Genomic DNA, 22,150 nt, shown 5'->3' with positions numbered 1-22,150 from the left:
ATGGTTTGAGTCATATACCTATCAAATTTGCAGAAACATTTTAAATTTTATTTATTTATTTATTTATTTATTTTTGTGAAACAGGTCTCACTCCACTGTGTAGGCTGGAGTGCAATGGCCCGATCCCAGCTCATGGCAACCTCCACCTCCCAAGTCCAAGCAATTCTTCCACCTCAGCCTCCTGAGCAGCCGGGACCACAGGTGTGTCCTGCCATGCTCGGCTAATTTTTGTATTTTGTGATTTTGTAGTAGAGATCGGTGTCTCACCATGCTGGCCAGGTTAGTTTTGAATTCCCGACCTCAAGTGATCCACCCACCCCAGCCTCCCAAAGTGCTGGGACCACAGGCGTGAGCCACTGCGTCTGGTCCAAATTTGCAGAAACATTTTTAAAATGTGCAGTCCATTTCAGAGAGCCATTAGCATTTTCATTTTCATTACGTAGTTTTTATTTTAGACGAACATTATTATAAAAAAAAGTTCACCTGGAATAAAATCCATTTAAAAAAAACACAGCATCAGTATCAGTACACAGTTAATGAACTGGCTTAAACAAGATTAACCACATGACAGGTCCACTTATCTGCAGGAGCTTTTCACATTAAGCCATTGGAGTAAAAATAAAATATGTTTAAACATGTACAGTAGGATAATTATATGGAAAAACTAGAGAGTTTCCATTAGGGGCATGATTTTCATCAAACAGTTTATGGTATTTTGCATGAAAGGAACTGCAGTGTCAGCTGCAAACAAAATAAAACCCATCTGTAAGGTCATAAAATTGAACTATAATAACTAAATTCACATTTTAAGAAAAGGTAAGAAAGTGAAATAAGTTCTATTAGTTTCTTGGCACAAGAAATGCAATTGCATATGGCACACGCATTTCAAGAAGTGAAGTAAAATCTGAAAATATCCCTAGAATAATTGTTTGCTAAGTTTTATTTCTGTACATTTCATTTAGATTTTTTTCAGCGTGAACATGATAGTCATTAATTTTATTAGTCTAAAAAAATGACTGATTCTACTCTAAAGTCGTGCTAGAATTTGAAATTCTTTTAGCATATCCTGTCCGTCTGGGTCCCTCTGTATCAAGGGATTTCATTTTTAGACATTCCTTTCCAACCACTCCTGTGCGCCCTTTGGATGTAACAAGGAAAAAAGAATGTCTCTTCTGTTTAAAAAAAAAAAAAAAAATTCTAAGAAACCTGATTGCAGAAATGAGTGCTTAAAATTTACGATAAGTAAACCAACATAATGAAATGTGGTTTTCAAATCTTCAGCTTAGAAGCTCATCTTTAAAGACTGAGAACTACATTTGTAAAGGAATCTAAGTCATGAACTTGAAAAGAATGTCTGCTTAAATGTATCACTTACTGATCACAGGAAAAACTTTATAAGCCTTAATATAGACTCTCAGCATTCAGAACCTGTAAAATGGAGTTATAATCTCTTACTTAGAAACTTCTGCAAAAACGCACCTATATTGCACAGCTAAATTTATTAATGGAGACAGGGAGATAATACTTTTTTTATGCTACTAGATATGACATGTATGCTCTATTCTAAACTAATATTTCCTACCTTTCCCAATGATGTCTTCAGTTCAAAACAAAACATAGAGTCTAAATTTTGTTAGATGCTTAAAAGCTGGCTCACTGTTTTTCTACCAGGTATTAGAATACTAGTTAGCTAAATGAGGTATAATTAAAAAATAGTCCTTCAAAGTAAAGAGTATAGTCTTCTGAAAATTTATAACAAAGACTGCACAAAATGTTTATGTAAATAGTAAGAAACCCTGCAGCACCCACTAACTGATGCACAGGTAGATTATTGTATCATAGTCTGTCCAAGTAAAATATAGCTAAAATAAGTTCCCAGTGAAACATTTTACAATCAACTGATTTACATGCTACTTAGTTACAGCACATTTTCACTGTCTGACAGGCTCAGACTCTATTTGAAAAGGTCTAGTCCAATCATTGTCAAAAATTTACACATGATAATAGAGTGCAGCCACGGAACCACTAATACTGCTGCAAAACTCTTCATGTACCTTATCTGTAAGACCGCAAAAATGTCCACAAAAAACTAGATTTCTTCCGTTTCAGCAGGGAACAGACAATTATCTGTCATTGAATTCATCTACAAATAGAAAAAATAATGCACTGTATGTACATTATTAAGCAAAGTGGAATATTTATTGGGTCATTTTATCATGCAGAAAGTGAATTACCTAAGGTCTTAGCTCAATGTATATACAATTTAGCAAAGCTAAATGTAAGAAAATAGCAAGGACAATTTATTTCTATATAACAGAGCGTATACTCCCAGTTTGCTGCTACTTCAAAGAGCACTTTTAGACTCATCTAACTTTCACAGGCTCTTTCAAGTGAAGTTCATGGAGACTAGTTATTCCACATAAGACAAAAGAAGAAAGAAGAAATAGAACCAAAGCAAAGCATTCTGTTAAAAAAAAAAAAAAAGTAATAAAAGCTAACCACAGAATATGTCAGTTTTGGTTTGCAGACAACCCCTGAGATTATATAAACCAAAGCATTAAGACACCAAATAGTCAGAGGTAAATTACTAAGAGAATTACATTCATACATGGTGTCATAGCACTTATCTTTTAGAAGGTACTTTGTTACCATCCAGAAAGCTTAACTGCTTGGATTTTTTTCAGGAAATAGTCAATATAAGATGTTTCTAAAAAATTATTTTTTCCTTTTGAAAATGTATCTAATTTGAAGATAGTAGAATTACAATAAACTTTCAATCACGGAACTACTAATTATACTAGAAGAGCAATGAATGACTTTTAAGCCTATAGGTAATTACAAAAAAAAATTACGGAGGCTGAAATTTGTCAACAATAAGTTTAGTGTATCAAAAATAGCTTGGGCATATTTGCAGCTGCTAAATTGTTCATTTTCAAGTAAGTACGAAAGATCGACTGGTCCAAGCATTCTAAAGACATATCTTAATTTGAAGAGAATTCTCTGTGGTAACAAGCAATCCCTTTCCACTGCCATCTCCTGTTCTTAACTATCCAGCATGATAGTAGCCTTTGTGAAGCAAAACAGGCATACCAGGAAGAATAATTATTAACAGAATTCATTTCCCTCATCCCCTCGGTATTATCCCCCCTCTGCGTTATGACACTGAAGGCTAGAGTAACAGCAATGACATAGTGATCTGAATTTGGCACATAAGTTAACACTAAATACCTTATGATGGTTTTATCTACACAAGTATACCAGTACCAGTGTTTGCTGAGAAAGGCAACTAAGCTTTTGGTCGGCTTTAGCCCAGATGACTAGACTAAGTTCTATAACAATGAACCAAAACAGATGGAACTGGGTTCTACACATTCAACAACAGCTGTTTGAAAACTGAAACCTTGGTCCTGTTTTCTCTAATGAAAAGGCAAGACTTTTCCTAGAGGCTACACTAGATCTAAGTACTTTTATTTCTAAAAATACCTCCCAAATAAAACCAACCAAAAGTCATTATTTTCACCATTACCAAGAGCTAGCTCTATTAAATTTATATCAACAAGTTAATCTGTCTTTATATAGGTAAGCTTTCCACAAACTAAAATCTAAACCTAACTTTTGTAGACAGGGATTATGGCAGGAATTTGGTATTACAACTAAACCAGCCAGCTAAGGAGTGAACCTAAGAAAAAATCTATTACATATCCTTATTGACAGAATCACAGTTAGATGCTGGACTAAAACCCTAAATGGTCTATCTCTCAGCCCACGTAAAATTTCAGCTCAACAAGTTCACAAATAGAAACAGATAATAATGTTCGAATGTGTTATTAGTTTTAGGTAACTGAGTGATTACAGTAAGTCAAACATGGAAAAGAATAGCAAATACAAACCCCAGGGAAAAATGAGATTATGGTGATTTCCAAATGCAGTTTCTATAGATTAGGCAGAGGTAATCATTTAAAAAAGTGATTCATTCAGCTACCCAGACTCTGGCAAACAGGTCAGGAAGGAGCAAAGCTCTTAACAATCTGAAGAAACAAAGAAATTGTGGCCTTTGATGACTAGATGGGCATTTCAGTAAAATTTTTAATGACTTTAATGATTCTTATTTAAGAAAAAGCCCTTAAATAAATGCTACCAAGGCAGTAATATTTGACCATATGAACCAGACCAAATACCCTTTTAGTATATTAACCTCTGCCGTAAATGCTCTGCTTTTAACATTGCCACACGTACAATTTTGTCTAGAACTTCATGACACAAAAGTGTGCAAACATGAGTCTAAGATTGTGCTGAAATAGGGAAAGGCTAACACTGATGTGCAAAGTAAAAAAGAAAGATAACTTCTGCAACAGGTACTAAAACAAGGAAAAAACGAGTTAGGTCCTGCATGTGTCTCCACTTCATTGCTTCCATGTTTGAAAAAAGCAGCCTGTTCTTTTGCTAGGCCATGAGGCTGGAATCCACTTGGCATTCTGTGTTGAGAGGTCTAAGTTCAGTGGTGCTCTCAGCAGCAGCCGGGAGGTGTGATTCTGAGGCTGGGTGACCTGTGCTTTCAGAGAAGCAGGAAAGGGCCCTCTAGGTGTGCTGCAGTCTCTCAGAAAGAGTTCATCAAAGTAGCGAGCAACGAAAGAAGCTGGTCTTCTTTGATCGGTTTTCTGTTATTTTCACTGGTCCACCTGCTCCTGCTGAATTGCTGTCATTCTAAAAAATAGAAGATAAAGTTACCAAGGAAATAAAAGTTTCATGGTTTGACCTCAGTTACCTAAAAAATAAAAATAACTAACCACACCATGTGAAATGTGTATTCTAGTGACATGTGTATTCACTAGAGTATTTTATTAGAACGGGAACTAGTTAAGCACCAATGTTGTCTTTTTATTTGGAAATGGTGAATTAAAAGGAGGAAAATGCCCTTACAACAGCAGCTTTTATATCAATAATGTATTAGATAGGAAGCTTCTATTTCCAGTTCCAATAGAGTGCAAAGTTTCAAAGGTCATGATGGAAACAATGTTAAGATACTGGCACAGGCAATTCTGTTAGAGGTAAGAAGAGCTAGTAGTATAAGGTATGCAATTATACTCAGGACTCAGCATAAAACAAACTTTCAAGGTTGTCTTAATGATTTCAAATTTAAGCACACTTTAGCAACTTCAAAATCATAGCTACATAGATATAAATATCTGTCACATGAAAACTGAACTGGATAATTTTATGGCAAAAATCGAATTTGTGCCATTACTATTTTTATTATTCTGGTCAAAATTCAATTTCAAGATCACTTAAACAGCCAGATGAAAGATATGAAACAGCTGCAGTTCAGAAATAAGAATCCTAAACAATAGAACTAAGAATCAGAGTTCAACCAAATGAGTATCTGAGTCAGGGAAAAAAATGAGTTTAATGTGAATATCTTATAATTAGACCTATCCTTTTCATCAAATGCCAAATAGAAAGCATAATGGAAATAAAAATTATAAGTGATACAAACCATTTTTCTGTTGAGTTTTGTCATTATATCTCGTGCAAGTGTAAAAAATGCCTATAGGTAAAACAAAACATTTTCATTATTATATATTCACTATATATATATATATTCCCCCCACCTCAGAGATGGGGTCTTGCTATGTTGCCCTGGCTGGATTGGAACTCCTGGGCTCAAGCAATCCTCCCACCTTAGTCTCTCCTGAGTAGCTAGGACTGCAGGTGTGAGCCACGATGTCTGACTTATTTTAAAACAGAAATACAGAATTTTTCATTATTTCACTATAAATATACCACTTTAAAGTTTTAACATTAAGAAAGTAACAATTGTAATCATAGTATGCATGTGTTTACTCTTTTGAGATTGTATCATAAACATTTTCTAATGTTATCAAACTATCATTCATTCATCAAACATTTTCTTCATGTGACATAATATCTCTCACAATAACACCCTTGTTGAATCACGAGTAACTTCCTCAGTACACCAAAAACAGGACAGAAGCTCTGTCTAAGCTACCTAACTTCCCTAGAGCAGGGCACAGTGCTGATCTAGGAGATGCTAAATATCTAGTTTAATGAGTGAATCATTATGTATTACCCTATAGCTCTAAAATATGTCTTCACAAAAAACTCTACTTTTTATTTCTGACCTTTTCTTTCAAATTGCTCTCACTGTTATAGCTGAATATGTATAATTTTCCGTGTCTTAACACTTCAAAATCCCAACAGTTGCTGGAGCTCTCGGCTAAACTCCCCACTGTGGAAGTCAGTTCAAATAGAAGCAGGGCAAATCTGATTAATCTTAGTGATTAATTTATCCATAATGTCTCTTGATACAAACCAAGCATTTTTTAAACCCATCATCTCTTTTTCTATGAAGCCAAGAACTATTAAAGATTCTCCATTTGTCCCCATGCTAAACCCACTGTTAAATCAGCCTCTGTTCCCAACACTCCTGATCCCCAAAAACTGTTCACGACAAGGATTATTTCCAATCTAATCAAATAAATATGACAATTACTATTATTACTCATTGTCAGTGTCTCACTGTCAAACTCGTCACCTATGAGTCTAACCACACTGATTTAAAGCTCTGGTAAAATTTGTTACCATCTGTATGCCTGGCTAGAATAAGCAGCTCAGGCAACTCCCAGTTCAGGGAGCTCTATCCATACTGTTGCAAATTATAGGATTTCATTCCTTTTTATTGCTGAATAGTATTCCATTGCATATACATACCACATTATTATTTATTTATTTTTTTTTAGACGGAGTCTCGCTCTGTTGCCCAGGCTGGGTGCAGTGGCACAATGTCCGCTCATGGCAAGCTCCGCCTCCCGGGTTCACCCCATTCTCCTGCCTCAGCCTCCCGAGTAGCTTGGACTACAGGTGCCCACCACCATGCCCGGCTAATTTTTTGTATTTTTAGTAGAGACGGGGTTTCACCGTGTTAGCCAGGATGGTCTCGATCTCCTGACCTCGTGATCTGCCCACCTCGGCCTCCCAAGGTGCTGGGATTAAAGGCGTGAGCCACCGCGCCTGGCCCATACCACATTTTCTTTATCGGTTCATCCACTGATGGACACTTAGGTTGATATACTGATTTCTGTCTTTTGGGTAAATATCCAGTAGTGAGACTGCTGGATCATATGGCAGTTCTATTTTTAGTTTTTTGATTGTTCTCCATAGTGGCTGTACTAATTTACATTCCTACCCACAATATATGAGGGTCCCCCTTTCTCTACATCCTTTCCAGCATTTGTTATTGCCTATCTCTTTGATAAAAGCCATTTTAATTGGGGTGAGATGATAGCTCACTGTAGTTTTGATATGCATTGCCCCAGTGACTAGTGATGTCGCCATTTTTTCATATACCTGTTGGCCATTTGTTTGTCCTCTTTTGAGAAATGTCTATTCAGATCTTTTGCCCAGTTTTAACTTGGATTATTTCTGATGGCGGGAAATTCTTTTGTAGCAAGCAGAGGGAAGCATTTTTCTGCTTATCTAAGCTTGTGTAAATAAATCAGTAGAGGCTTCCTGTTTCCTAACACCCATCGGCCAACCTAAACAAATAACTGTTATATTATTTAAAACAAAAAAGTTCTGATCAGTGTCCACTGGCTAATAAAGTCATGTAGGTCTTGATTTTTAACCATCATGTTATGATGAACAATGAGTAACCTAGGAAATTAAATGTTTATGAGACTATCAGTATGATTAATTACATGTATTAATACATATCACATGTAAATTACAGTAAATTACATGTATTATTTTTATGATCAGTTGAAAAAATGTTTTTTAAAAAAGAAAATATCAACAGTTCTCTTGGTGAAGAAAACCTATTTTTTTTTTTTTTTTTTACACTTTAAGTTCTGGTATACATGTGCAGAATGTGCAGGTTTGTTACATAGGTATACCCGTGCCATGGTGGTTTGCTGCACCCATCAACTGGTCATCTACGTTAGGTATTGAAGAAAACGTATTCTCCTAAGACTTTAGATGGTTTGGTTTTCCTTAACAGCTATCTTAATGAAAATTTATTAACGCTACTCCCTGATAAACACACTTTCTTATTTCTACTAAATGCCACTGTTACAATTTATTGTGCTTAATCTACCTCAAATGTGTACACTAAAGGAATGTGTCCTATAAACTAACAGCTTAATTTTCCCTTGAGAGAGTACAGCCTTGAAAGTGATTTAACTCTTCTGCTGCAGGCATACAGAATGACATGAATGAGCACAGGACACTGGTTGGTCTTCTAGTCAAGGATTTCCAGCTGCCCAAAGGGCAAAACTGAACTTCCACATTCTATTCTGTGAATCTTAACTGTGCAATCTAATTAACCCACGTGGAGGCTACATGCTAGAAATTCAACAACCAGTGTCTGCATAAAAATCAGAAGCAGCCAGTTGTGGTGGCTCACGCCTGTAATCCCAGCACTTTGGGAGGCCAAGGCGAGTGGATCACGAGGTCAAGAGATCGAGACCATCCTGGCCAACATGATGAAACCCTGTTTCTACTAAAAATACAAAAATTAGCTGGGTGTGGTGGTGCACACCTGTAGTACCAGCTACTCAGGAGGCTGACACAGGAGAATCGCTTGAACCTGGGAGGCAGAGGTTGCAGTGAGCCGAGATCATGCCACTGCATTCCAGCCTGGCAACAGAGCGAGACACCATCTCAAAAAAAAAAAAAAAAAATTAGAAGCACAAAAGCCTACAAAGTGGAGTTGGGTCAACAAAAGGCATTCACTAGGTCAGAAAATACCAAAGCTTTGAGAGCTGCTTGAACACAGGCCCCTAAGCACCTGTGCTGCTCTGTAACAAGTCACCAAACGTTTCCTTCTTACCTCTTCTACATTTGCACTGGATTTTGCGCTTGTCTCCAAGAATTTAATCCCATAGTCAATTGCTAGCTGAAAGGCAAACAGAAATATTTAAATTTAGCAAAAGATGCTTGAACATATAATGCATTTATATTTCTTAGGTTTTTCAAAGTCTCAAAGGTAGGGTATCTATTTCAGAACTCCTGTGGTTCTCAAATTTCTTTGTTTTCTTCTACTGTATTCGGAATTTGATAATTTAACTTAATCATCATAAGAAAGATGGCACAACTTCCATTTAAAACATAATTTAAGGCCGGGCGTGGTGGCTCACGCACTTTGGGAGGCCGAGGCAGGTGGATCACGAGGTCAAGAGATCGAGACTCTCCTGGCTAACACGATGAAACCCCGTCTCTACTGAAAATATAAAAAATTAGACAGGCGTGGTGGCACACGCCTGTAGTCCCAGTTACTCGGGAGGCTGAGGCAGGAAAATTGCTTGAATCCAGGAGGCGGAGGTTGGAGCGAGTGGAGATCACGTCACTGCACTCCAGCCCGGGTGACAGAGCAAGACTCTGTCTCAAAATAAATAAATAAAAAAAATAAAATAATAATAATAATTTAAGTACTTCTCTTTTTTTCTTTTTTTTGTACTTTTAGTTCTCTAATATAGGATAAATACCTCCTGAGGTAGGAGAATAGGGTCTGTTGGCAGGGAACCTAAAACCAATTCATACTGACTTCCTATAACTAAATCAAAATAAAAACCCCAGTCTTCCACGCCCAAGTAACACAAGTACAGGGGTTATTCCCTTTGCAACCTCCTCCCGTTTTCTGACTCACAGATTAAAAATGGAAAGTACCTCTGATTGGTCCTCTCCCACAACCAATCAGACGTCTGCGCAGGGCATAACTTTGTAACTTCATTTCATCCTCTGATTGGTCACCTTCTGCAACCAATCAGACTGGTCATGGGCCACTACTTCATTTATGTAGGGTGTGAACGAAGTAACCCATGGGAAATTTCTAGAGGGTATTTAAACCTCAGAAAATTCCGTAACCAGTGCTCAAGCTGCTTGCTCAAGCCCACTCCCACTCTGTGGAGTATATTTTCATTTCGATAATTCTGTGCTTTTTTTGTCTTCATTCTTTCATTGTTTTGTTTGTGCGTTTTGTCCAGTTCTTTGCTCAAAATGCCAAGAACCTGGATGACTTTGTAGTCAAGATCCTCCACTGGCAAAACTACCATTAGCTTGGGATTCATTCACTCCTTTTATCTGCTCCCAAAGTATAATTCTCCAACTTTACTATACTGACCGGGCGCAGTGGCTCGCGCCAGTAATCCCAGCACTTTGGGAGGTCGAGGCGGGCGGATCACCTGAGGTCAGGAGGTAGAGACCAGGATGGCACATGGCGAAACCCGGTCTCTACTAAAAATACAAAAATTAGCCAGGTGTGGCGGCGGGCGTCTATAATCCCAGCTACTTGGGAGGCTGAGACAAGAGAATCGCTTGAACCAGGGAGCTGGAGGTTGTAGTGGGCCCAGATCGTGCAATTGCATTCCAGCCTGGATGACAAGAGTGAAACTCCGTCTCAAATAAAAAACAAAAAACTATACTGACTTTTAATTACTTTTTTTTTTTTTTTGAGACAGAGTGTCGCTCTGTTGCCCAGGCTGGAGTGCAGTGGCACTATCTCAGCTCACTGCAACCTCCGCCTCCCGGGTTCAAGCAATTCTTCTGCCTCAGCCTCCTGAGTAGCGGGGATTACAGGTGCGTGCCACCATGCCCAGCTAATTTTTGTATTTTTAGTAGAGACAGGGTTTCACCATGTTGGTCAGGCTGGTTTTGAACTCCTGACCTCGTGATCCGCCCACCTTGGCCTCTCAAAGTGCTGGGATTACAGGTGTGAGCCATCGTGCCAGGCCTTACTTACTTTTAATAAATGAGTCCAGAACTGAACAAAAATTTAAATACTAAAGTATTCAAGCTTTGATTTCTATTAAGACAAACTGTGAACTCTCATATATTCCTCAAAAAGTTCTTAGTTTATTTACAATGCTAAAATTAAGTAAATGTTTTTAGGGGAAAAAAGTCTTTAGCAAAAGTTCACAGTCAAATTGAAAAACAAAATGTGGCCAGGCATGGTGGCTCACACCTGTAATCCCAGCACTTTGGGAGGCCGAGGCAGGTGGACTGCTTGAGGCCGGGAGTTCAAGACGAGCCTGGCCAGCATGGCAAAACCCCGTTTCTACTAAAAATACAAAAACTAGCCGGGTGTGGTGGCACATGCCTATAATCCCAGCTTCTTGGAGGCTGAGGCATAAGAATTGCTTGAACCCAGGAGGCAGAGGTTGCAGTGAACTGAGAATACACCACTGCACTCCAGCCTGGGAGAGAGAGAGCAAGACTCTGTCTCAAAAAAAAAAAAAGAAAGAAAGAAAAGAAAAAAGAAAATTCAATTTGCATATATAATTTTTTTAAAGGCTAAAGCAAAATTCCAAGACTTAAAAAGTGAAGCTTCTAAGTCAATTTAGAATCTGCCACAGAAGTCAATATGTGCACAAAATATCCCTTTGCTTTACAGGAGGACACAAAAGAGAGAAATGCCCATAAACAACATATAAATGACATCCATAGCTTGATCAATTACAAGGAATTTATCCATAAAACCTAAAGCTAATGTATAGTAAAATATTCTTAGGGGAAAAAATGAATTGGAAAATGATTCCTGTTGAAACTTCACCTACCCTGTAACTTTTTTTAAAAAAAGAATGAATTACTTTAGCTTCAAAACTGGGCATTTTCACACAGATCTGGAAGAAACAGCCTGAACTCTAAGCTGCAGGAATCTGAGAAAGGACCAATTTGTATCTCCCAGAAAACATTAGCAAATTCTTTAGGAATGAGTCATGACCACACAGTATAGGGAGCTGGATCTCGAATACTAATTCACACCATTCAAGTATGGATTACATCTCTTTGTTGTTGATATCCAATTTAAAAGGATTAAAACACAGATTAAAAAAAAAAACTTAAATCAATAATTAAACAATATGAAGAAAAGAAATGCTTAATGTGAGTAGAATCCAACCTTTATTCATTCCATTCACATTTACCTTCTCCCCTCTTTCTTTTGACACTTGTCTTTTGTCATTCATATCACATTTGTTACCCAGGATCATTCTTTCAACATCGGAAGAGGCATGCTGCAGGGAGAAAATAGCATGCTATAAAAACAGCCTGAGAAAAACCCATTACTTACTAGACAAATCCAACTTGTCAGAAACACATGAATTTAATAAGACAAATAATCTTTCACTCACACAAGGCCTAATTCAGAGAAAAGTTTAAAGATGGGAGGAGGGGCAAAGCTACAGCACAAGAGCCCTCACAGAGCCTGTGCAAACCTTCTTCCCGAGGTTTGGAAAGAAGGTGGAACACACACAAATAAAGCTTACGGTGATCTAATGACAAAATTTCCAAATATTTGGGTCAAAGAAGGACAAAAACTTGGTACTGAGTGAACCAGTGGAGAAGGCATTCTGGATTCTGAACTATTTTAAAAACAAATTCATCTAAGTTAATAAAAACGTGTACAAAATTGTATCAGTCAGATTTCTTTCTTAAGTGACAAAGACATTAAAAAATCTTAATACCAATTATCCTGGGATTAAAACAATCTTCAAATATCTAAGATGGAGAAAATGTCAGAAGGGTAAAAAGTTGCCAGGGTAAAGAGATACTGTTGCTAGCCAAACAGCATGGTGGGATAGAAGTTGGGAACCAGATGTTTTAATCCTGGCTCTTCTTTTTAAAGGCTGTATGAGCACAGGCAAATCATTTCTTTCTGGTCTGTTATTCATGTGTAAAATGTGATCTAGGATTAAATTATTTCCCATATCTGGCCCAAACTTAAAATCTTGTGACATTATTTCTCTGTTCCCCTATGCCCCAGTAGTCAGACTGGCAGCACCAGAGATTTATGGAGCTCTTCAGAGAGAGAAGGCCCAACCTGCCCATGCCCTGCTTCTAAGCAGCTCAGCTGCCTTGCAGAGACAGAGGAGCCTTTTACAAGCACCCAGCAGGACTCTTCTCCAATGTCACCATTCTCTTTCCGCACATACCTCTTCAATGTTTCTGATCCAATTTTTAATATTGTCAAAGGATTTTTCATTTGTGATGTCATAGACCAGCATAATGCCCTGTAATGGGGAAAAAGACCTTTATTTAGTACTTTATATATTTAAAGTTATAGTATATAATGTCAGTGTACTCCTACCCTCCAGAAACCTTTTGTTTGTCCATTTTTCCCTTTACAAAAGGATTCATAATAAATTTGAAAAGTACAGAGAAACAAAAATCAATAAATACATTATTCCACTGGTTTCACCATGTAAATAAAAACCCTGTTAACATTTTCACTGTTAACCTTTAATGAACTGGTGATTGTGGTAAAGGTGAGACACCCTTTCCACCTGGCCTAACATGAAAACAATCAGCACCAACTGGGGCTGAGTGTTCAGTCAAAACACAGATAACACTGGGAGTAAGAGTTCGTCACTTCCATTGTGCACTTGTTTATTCCAAGTAGAAACTATCTTGCTTCCTACTGTTCTACTAAGATTGAGACTACACTGATTTAAAATTATTTTTTATATATGTTGATCAAAAAATAGGTTGTCACTATCTAAGTACATCACAGACACTTAAAATCCAATGTATTTGTTATACTGGTTTAATGAAAGGCATTCTCGTCATATTTTTAAAGACTCCATGTCTGATATATCTTTCTTTCTTTCTTTTTTCTTTTGAGACAGTCTCCCTCTGTCACCCAGGCTGGAGTGCAGGGGCACGATCTCCACTCTCTGCAAGCTCTGCCTCCCAGGTTCACACCATTCTCCTGCCTCAGCCTCCCGAGTAGCTGGGACTACAGGTGCCCGCCACCACGCCCGGCTAAGTTTTTGTATTTTTAGTAGAGATGGGGTTTCACCATATTAGCCAGGATAGTCTCGATCTCCTGACCTTGTGATCCGCCCACCTCAGTCTCCCAAAGTGCTGGGATTACAGGCGTGAGCCACTGCGCCCGGCCCATGTCTGGTATTTCTAAAAGGTTTACCTTCCAAATGTTTAAACTAACACCGGTATGCTATTGCAAAATCTATACCCCCAGACCACACTTCTGTACTAAGTGCTAGAACTACTCACCTGTCCATCTACTACACAAATATTTAGTGAGCACCTACTGTGTGCCTGATACTATACCAGATGCTACTAGCAATGAACAAGATAGAAAAGGTCTCTTCCTCTTGTAGATGGCTAGCAAAGACAACAATGAACCAATATCTATACAACTAATCATAATTTTGACAATTGCTATGAAGATGCACGGGGAGCTCATATGCTAGGGATGTAATTGAATCTGGTTGAGGGGCTGGAGTGGGCAGGGGAGGCTTCCCTGAGGAAATGACATTAAAGCCAAAGCCGGGGAACTTAGTAGACTTAAACTAGGCAAAGAACTAGGAGCTAGGGTGAAGAGGGGAAGCCCAGGTACCTGGCAAATAGCAGAAACATTGTAAATCTCTTACTGATGTTGAACCAGAGACCACTGGATTGAGTGAAAGAAAGTCAGCTTGGCAAGGCTGCACAGATCTAATGGGTGGAGGGCACAAGCTGAGGCTGAAGGGCTAGGCTGGGGTACTCGAGAGACCACTGTCTGGACATTGGCCAATAGATACCCCCTGTGATCACGGCAAACTCAACAAAGTAAAACATGAGGTTGTCTTGTCTCTTTTGAATCTTCTATTTGTCCCTGTATTACCATTTTGGTGAAAGTAATACAACCCAGTCAGCCAGTCCAAGCACACATGTGGGAGCTGTCTTCTTTGCTATAGCCAATCAGTCACTAAGTCCTGGAGACCCAATGTCCTAAATATTCCAGAATCTTACCTATCACACACACAGCCTTATTCAGATTCTCACAAATTAGTCTTTACCTGGATTCCCATCATCTTTAATTGATTTCCCTGATGAATTTCATTCTTTTTTTTTCTTTCTTGTTTTTTTTTAAGAGACGAGGTCTCGCTATGTTGCCCAGGCTGGCCTCAAACTTCTGAACTCAAGCAGTCCTCCCACCTCCGCCTCCTGAGCTGCTGAGATTCTGGGCATGAGCAACCACATCCAGCTTCCCTGCTTTCATTCTTAGCCTCCTCTAATCCACTTTCCATAAGGGCACTAGAGCTATCACTTCATTGATCAAATCTCTTTAGCACCTCTCCATTACACTCAAATTTAAATTAAAATTCCTTAGTATGGTAGGGGGAAGTCCTTCCAGGTCTGGCTTCCAACTTTGTAAGTAAATATAAAATATAAACATAAATAAATATATATCATATAAAACACACATATACATATAGACAAAGAATACAGGAAATTAAATGTTAACAGAATATATCTCTCAGAGTAGTGGGATTTTAGATGATTTCTTGGGATTTTCAAAGTTTCCTATAGTATATGTATCCTTTTTGCAACCAGAAAAACATACATTATTGTTTAAATGACAAACAACTCCTCTATCCTCCCTTCCTCTAGCCTCAAATACAAATGCTTCACTTCGGTTACATGCTAGAAAGGCGATTTTACAATTGTCTCAATGTAAATAATTTTATTTATAAAGGTCAGCCTGGGCGTGGTGGCTCACGCCTATAATCCCCAGCACTTTGGGAGGCCAAGGCAGGTGGATCACCTGAGGTCGGGAGTTCGAGACCAGCCTGGCCAACATGGTGAAACCCTGTCTCTATTAAAAATACAAAATTAGCTGAGTGTGGTGGTGCATGCCTGTAATCCCAGCTACTTGGGAGGCTGAGGCAGGAGAATCACTTGAACCTGGGAGGTGGAGGTTGCAGTGAGCCGAGATCGTGCCATTGCACTTCAGCCTGGGCAACAAGAGTGAAACTCTGTCTCAAAAAAAAAAAAAAAAAAAAAAAAAAAAAAAGGTCAAAGTAGAGAACTATAAATTTTAAAATCGTCAAAATGGTAAATGTTCTATTATGTATATTTTACCACAATAAAAATAAATCAAAGTGGATTCTGCATAATTCCTGATGCAATGTGTTTGGCTGCCTACAATATTAAAATTACCCAAATTATTGTCCTAGCTCTACCATTCTTTGGACTGTGTGAACAACCCAGATCATACATGCCATTTCATCATGAAGTTTCATTTCACTGGTTAGCACAGAAAGTGTGAACATGGTGTGGTGTTACGAACACAAGCTCTAGAGTCTGAGGCTCCTAACTCAGACTCCAGCACATATTAACTGGGAGATCCTGTAGACATTATTTTATTCCTCTCAGTCTCCATGACCTCATTTACAGAATGAGGACAATACTTCTTCCATGCTAGATCGTTTTGAGGATCTACTGAGATATGTGTAAACTACATCACCTAGAGTCTGGGACATAGCTTGGACTCAATAAATGGCAGTTATCATTAATTTATATCTTTAGTTTCAATAGCAGAAATCATTCACCTATTTCGTATGTTTTTAAGCTAATAAGATATTATGAATCAGTTAGAAAAACAAATTCAAGTGTATCAGTTAAAACTTTATGTATCTACTATATATCTACAAGAAGAACAGCTTCCTAAGAATTCAGAAGATGGTGTTGGTCTATGAGAAATGTTAATAATGTAATGATATGGTCCTGTTTTTCCCCAAAGCCCAAATGTCCATCAGGATCACTGCTATGCCTATGAATGCTGCTGATGTGTTTGAAGTGACATGGTGACAGACTCCAGTATAGTGCTTGTCAACATGCCACATACCTGAATCAACCAAACTAAACCTGCCATAACCACTACTTGCTGAAAATGGCGGGCCCCACAACCCACTGGAACAGATGACTTGAGAGATCCAAGACTCAGGCACAGCAGGATTTCCTGAAGATTTATCTAAGATGGTCTCTAGGTCTAAAATATCCCACCGATTCACCCCTTTAGCAAGCATTTATTGAGCCTCTACTACGTGTCAGACACTGGCATTGTATACAGGAGAACAAAGACAGAAATCTCTACCTTCAAAATGTGGAAGATAATACTATTTAGAATAGCAACAATTTCTAATTATCTGAAGTAATGTGAGGAAAGACTAGGCAGTAAATAAATTAAAAGACAATCCTCAAATCTAAATATATTATTTAATATATTTCCATGCCCTCTTTCTTCATACAATGGACTACAGCCAGACATTCAAGCGAAACATTTACTCTCATATTCTAAGTGCCCCTGCCCACCCTCCAGTGAAAATGAGCATGCAAATGGTGTCAGCACATCATTCCTAGCATGCAAAAAACTACTCAACAGAAAGGCATGTGTGTCTAAGATGCCTCTAATCAGAATTACCTGTAAACTATTCCAAATCATCCCTGTTATGACGTTCTTTTTATCCCTAAAATTCCTTCCTGGGGGAAACAAACAAACGACAAACAAATGTCTTCCTGGCACATATAATAAGCCCCTTCCCTTTGATTCCAGTCTAAGCAAAATAGAGAGTGGCTGGCAGCTATTTTTATTAAAACGATGACCCTTTACAATCTTAAAAGTATTATAGGGTGGAGTGTGCGGAACAAATATACATAAAATGGTTAGTGGTACACTTCAGCTTTAAAAAGAAATCCCTACTCTTCTTGTGGGGATGAGTTATGATGCTACTCCAACACTGGAGAGTGAGTGGTGGTGAAGGAGGAAGGGCAGCATGTCAGTGAGGGGATCTGTGGGTTCAGACCACATCTTCCTGGAGGCGTGGGGACAGCTATCACCCCTTCAGCTCTGTCACCCTAGCACCACTCCAGGAATACAAGAATCTTTTAAGCAATGAGTTGGGAATGATGGCAGCTGGTACCCTACAATCTACCAGTTGGGGTTCACGATCTCAGTTGTTCAACCGTCAGACTCTCTGAGCATACTGGATTTCATCATAATTCAAGACTCCAACTTGTGCTTGGCTTAGGCCTAAACACCAGAGATAAAGCCGTGGTCTGAACCTGACATTCTAGGCATGGTTAAGCACAGCTCATGGAAGTAAGGCGGCTTCCAAGCTGCCTTACTCACCACTGTACTCCTAGCATCACACTGCCCAGAGCCAAAAAGCAATAAAAGTGCACTGAATAGATGAAACATCTTAGGATAGAACATAACAAGTGACAAAGTTATGACAGCAAGGAAAATGCCTGGATTCAGCAAAGAACTTGGTAGTCAAGATTCACCAGATTCTTTCCGGCCAGCTGGCAGAATGTGGTCAGGGGGATGACAGAGACATGAGCCACAGCAGTGGATGTTGTGGAGGTGGTGAGGTAAGAGATAATGGTGGCAGGGCTGAATGACAAGAGAGTATAAGAAAGGAATACTTAGTCATAGGGCTTGTGGTTTGCTAAGATTGCCATAAGGTATTAATAAAAGGAAAAATAATGAAAATATAGAATCATATCAGAATGTGTGGAGGAGTTCTAGAACATCTATAAGTTAATCACCTGATTATTATGATGAAGACCACTGGCAAAGTATACAGTTGCTAAACACAACCAAAAAACCCTTTAAATGTCTTGTTTCCCCATCATAAATTGTATTTTTCTCCATTGTACTAGACTCCAGCTTGAATCCTATAATCTTGGCAAACAAACATTCATGCTTTACTTCTACCTGAAGAGTTACAAAACCCTACAACACACTCACCATGGCTCCTCTGTAGTACGCTGTTGTGATTGTTCGGAATCTTTCCTGACCCGCTGTGTCCCTAAAATATGAAACAAAGGAGAGTGGTTTTTAAAGTCATCACCAGCATCACTGAGGAGAAACCCTGCTGTAGGAGATGTAATTCTGGTCTGCTCAGGGTGCAGTGGTCACAGGGGAAAGGAGAATGAGACACAAAGGGAGCCCTCTGCACATCTGCAAGCTGGAGGCGGTGGTGGCCACAGGAGCCTGTCAAGAGCTCACAATGACCTGGGTGAAAAACCCAGACCTTGATAAAAACAGCAACAGAAAAATAGACAGAAAAATCCTCCTAAGAACTGGCGTGTTATATTAGTCGAACACACGTGGGAGGGAATAGAGAATAATTCTAAATTCTTGGACTCCCGGAGGTAGTTATAATCCTTTTTGTAAGTGCTTAATGATTAAAGCACTTTGCTTTCTTGCCTGAATGTCTGATTTCTGTATAAAGCAAGCAGTTGAGCTGGACTTATTACTGTGTACATTCTGCTCAGCAGAGCACAATAAAATAGATCTCCTTAAGAACTCGTTCAGCTATGGAGCCCATGATTTCATGGGGACCTGGAGTTCAACACATAAATTTTGACAATGTTTTCAAAGACTTCTAAACATAAACAACATGTCAAAACTCTATAAACTTTCATATATTTTTGCTTTTTAGCTGATGGCATACCATTAAAATGCATTCTGAAAAATATAAGAGTTTCTGATTTCATTTATAGAAGCAATCCTATAAAGGAAGTTAAATTTCCTTGATACTTGAGAAAATCAATATTCTCAAATTTTCCACTTCCAGCCAGAGCTAATTCATTCCCTGTGCTACTAAGACAATTTAATTGCAGGACAGAAAGCAGCATTTGTGGAAATATACTAGAAATCTAGTATATATCAAATCCTAATAAAAGATGAAGGCCCAAGGGAATATCATAAGTTAAAAAGCAATAAATACCTCAACGTAGACATATACCTTACAAAATACTTTCACACTGCACTCACGTGATGTCTACCAAAGCCCAGTAGGGTGGGCTACTGGGTGGGGGTGTTACCAGTATCCAAGTTCTGCAGATGAGAAAACAAGCTCAGAGGAACTATGGCCCAAGCTCTGCCACTAAAGAGCTCATACTATTTATTTATTTGTTTGTTTTTGAGACAGAGTCTCGCTCTGTTGCCCAGGCTGGAGTGCAGTGGCACGATCTTGGCTCACTGCAACCTCTGCCTCCTGGGTTCAAGCAATTCTCCTGCCTCAGTCTCCCGAGTAGCTGGGACTACAGGCGCCTGCCACCACACCCAGCTAATTTTTGTATTTTTAGCAGAGACGGGGTTTCACCATATTGGCCAGGATGGTCTCCAACTCCTGACCTTGTGATCTACCCGCCTCGGTCTCCCAAGGTGCTGGGATTACAGGTGTGAGCCACCGCGCCCCGCCCAGCTCATACTCTTGAAGGAGACAAGCATCTTAGGTCTCAGCTGTTCAGCTCTGGGCCAGGCCTCACACAAAAGTTATCTTATCTTGTCATTCTCTTTGATCAGCATTAGATACATGGGGCACTTGTTTGATGCACAGCTAACAAATCATGGGGAAATGGAAGCCAAGCACTTTTGGATAGACTAACGATATTTTCTTGATTTGAACACACTGCTGACCTAGAACCCGCTTTGCAGTGAGGATGGAAGAAAAACATTACCACTCTAAATGTAAGTTGTGAGGAGTGAATGGAGACAATTTTATTGCTGAGAGTAATGAGAGAGAGTGTCATGATGTTGTGGCTACTCTCTATTAAGTTATAATTAGCTGATCACACACAGGCTCCTAGAAACACTTATGATCAGGACTATACAGCACAGAGTCAGAAATTCTCTGAGAAACCCAAGGTAGGGATCATGAGAAAAGATGTAATTTTTTAAATCTGTAAAATATTTGGCATCTTGTTCAATACCAATGGATGGAAAGGGCAGCCTATAGTAACCTTCATAACATTTTCCAATGAAGTACACTGGAAACCACTAGGAAGCTAATCACTACGTTACAGGGCAGTTGAGTAGTTGTCCCAGCTTCATCACATATGCCCTCAGGTGGACCTAATCACTCTCAGTCCCTGTTTCCTTCTCTATAAAAGAAGGGCTGGGGGATATTCTTCTTCTATCCCAGTTCTGAGATTCAAAAAAGAAATAGAGCCTAAGGCAAAAGCTAATATGTATAACTTTACTCTTTAGCCCTGCCTCATTCTTAGTCAGTGCTGCTCTGAATTCTACGTTTTGTCTACTGCTGTCATCATTACACATTAGATCTGCAAACATCACCAAAAACCTCCCCAAAGCTCCAAATCTATATGGCTCCATGCAAGGCACTGAACTGAAAGAAATTAAACCAGCTTCTAGGAGGTTAAAAAAAAATCTAAGAAGAGCTTCTGAGTTCATGTCAAAAATATTCAATCTAGCAATCTGGAGGAACCATATTTATTCATTGTAGTTGGACAGATTCTTCAGGAGTTTATGAACCAGAGTTGGGTAATCATAAGATCTTTGCCTTGTATATTGCAACATTAGAGTTGGGAAACATCCTAAGGACTGATAGTTTGTGTTCCTCCAACATTTATATGTTGAAGCCTAATCCTCAATGTGATGGTATTTAGATAGGGGAACTTTGGGAGGTAATTAGGTCATGAGGGTGGAGCCCTTGTGAAAGGGATTAGTGCTCTTCTGAGAGACACCAGAGAGATGATCTCTCTCTGGGCCATGTGAGGATACAAGTGAGATAGCTGTCTACAAATCAGGAAGCAAGCCTTCACTAGACGCTGGATCTACTGGCACCCTGATCTTGGATTTCCCAGCCTCCAGAACTGTGAGAAATAAATGTTTATTGTTTAAGACACCCGTCTATGGTATTTTTGTTATAGTAGTTGTGATAGTGTGATACAGTAAGAAATACATACAATAAGAAACATATTTGGTCTCTGCTCCTGATTCTTGGCACACAGATAGTAAAATTCTTGGACTCTCCAACAAAGTGTTTAAGTTCTTTTTGTGTGCTAATGAAATAACTGGTGGCTGGGGCTCCTGTCCAGCCCCAGGATAGGAGGCTGGTTGCCAGGAGAACCAACCAACTAATAGGTGGGCTGGAACTTCAGTCCTACCACCCAACCTCTGGAGAAGGGAGAGGGGCTAAAGGTTGACTTAATCACCAATGGCCCACGATGTAATCAATCATGGCTACATAAGGAAGCTTCCATAAAAATCCAAAAGGACTGGGTTTGGAGAGTTTCAGGATAGTGAGACACGTGGAGGTGCTGGATGTGCTTGGAAGGTAGATGCCCCCTCCCACAAGGAAGGAAGTGTGGAAGTTCCTCACCCCTTCCCACAGGCCTTGCCCTGTGCATCTCTTCCATCTGGCTGTTCATCTGTATTCCTTGCAATAATAAATGGGTAAACACAAATAAAGTGTTTCCCTGAGTTCTGTAAGCTGCTCTAGCAAATTAAAGGAATCAGAGGAGGGGTCATCAGAATCCCAATTTATAGCCAGTCGGTCAGAAGTAGAGGTGACAACCTACTACAATTGAGTATCCC

General features: G+C 39.1%; 1 protein-coding gene across 3 annotated transcripts in view; it reads right to left on the bottom strand.

Annotated features, from left to right (window-relative positions):
• Nucleotides 1-423: 423 nt before the first annotated feature.
• Nucleotides 424-22,150, bottom strand: part of RAB8B (RAB8B, member RAS oncogene family) — a 79,590-nt gene continuing 57,863 nt past the window's right edge. The window contains exons 3-9 of one of the 3 annotated variants that reach the window (XM_025390401.1): nucleotides 18,551-18,611; nucleotides 17,222-17,280; nucleotides 12,945-13,022; nucleotides 11,937-12,026; nucleotides 8,846-8,911; nucleotides 5,495-5,545; nucleotides 424-4,704 (exon numbers count right to left, since the gene is read on the bottom strand). In XM_025390401.1, the coding sequence (XP_025246186.1) occupies nucleotides 4,612-4,704; nucleotides 5,495-5,545; nucleotides 8,846-8,911; nucleotides 11,937-12,026; nucleotides 12,945-13,022; nucleotides 17,222-17,280; nucleotides 18,551-18,611 (498 nt within the window). In that variant the 3' untranslated portion in view covers nucleotides 424-4,611. The remainder of the gene's footprint in view (nucleotides 4,705-5,494; nucleotides 5,546-8,845; nucleotides 8,912-11,936; nucleotides 12,027-12,944; nucleotides 13,023-17,221; nucleotides 17,281-18,550; nucleotides 18,612-22,150) is intronic. The other 2 variants (XM_025390399.1, XM_025390400.1) reach the window with 2 other exon arrangements.

The sequence above is a fragment of the Theropithecus gelada genome, chromosome 7a (assembly GCF_003255815.1).
Source record: "Theropithecus gelada isolate Dixy chromosome 7a, Tgel_1.0, whole genome shotgun sequence".
NCBI lineage: Eukaryota > Metazoa > Chordata > Mammalia > Primates > Cercopithecidae > Theropithecus > Theropithecus gelada.
Note: the sequence above shows the minus strand (reverse complement) of the source record. Positions and strands in the feature narration are given on the sequence as shown.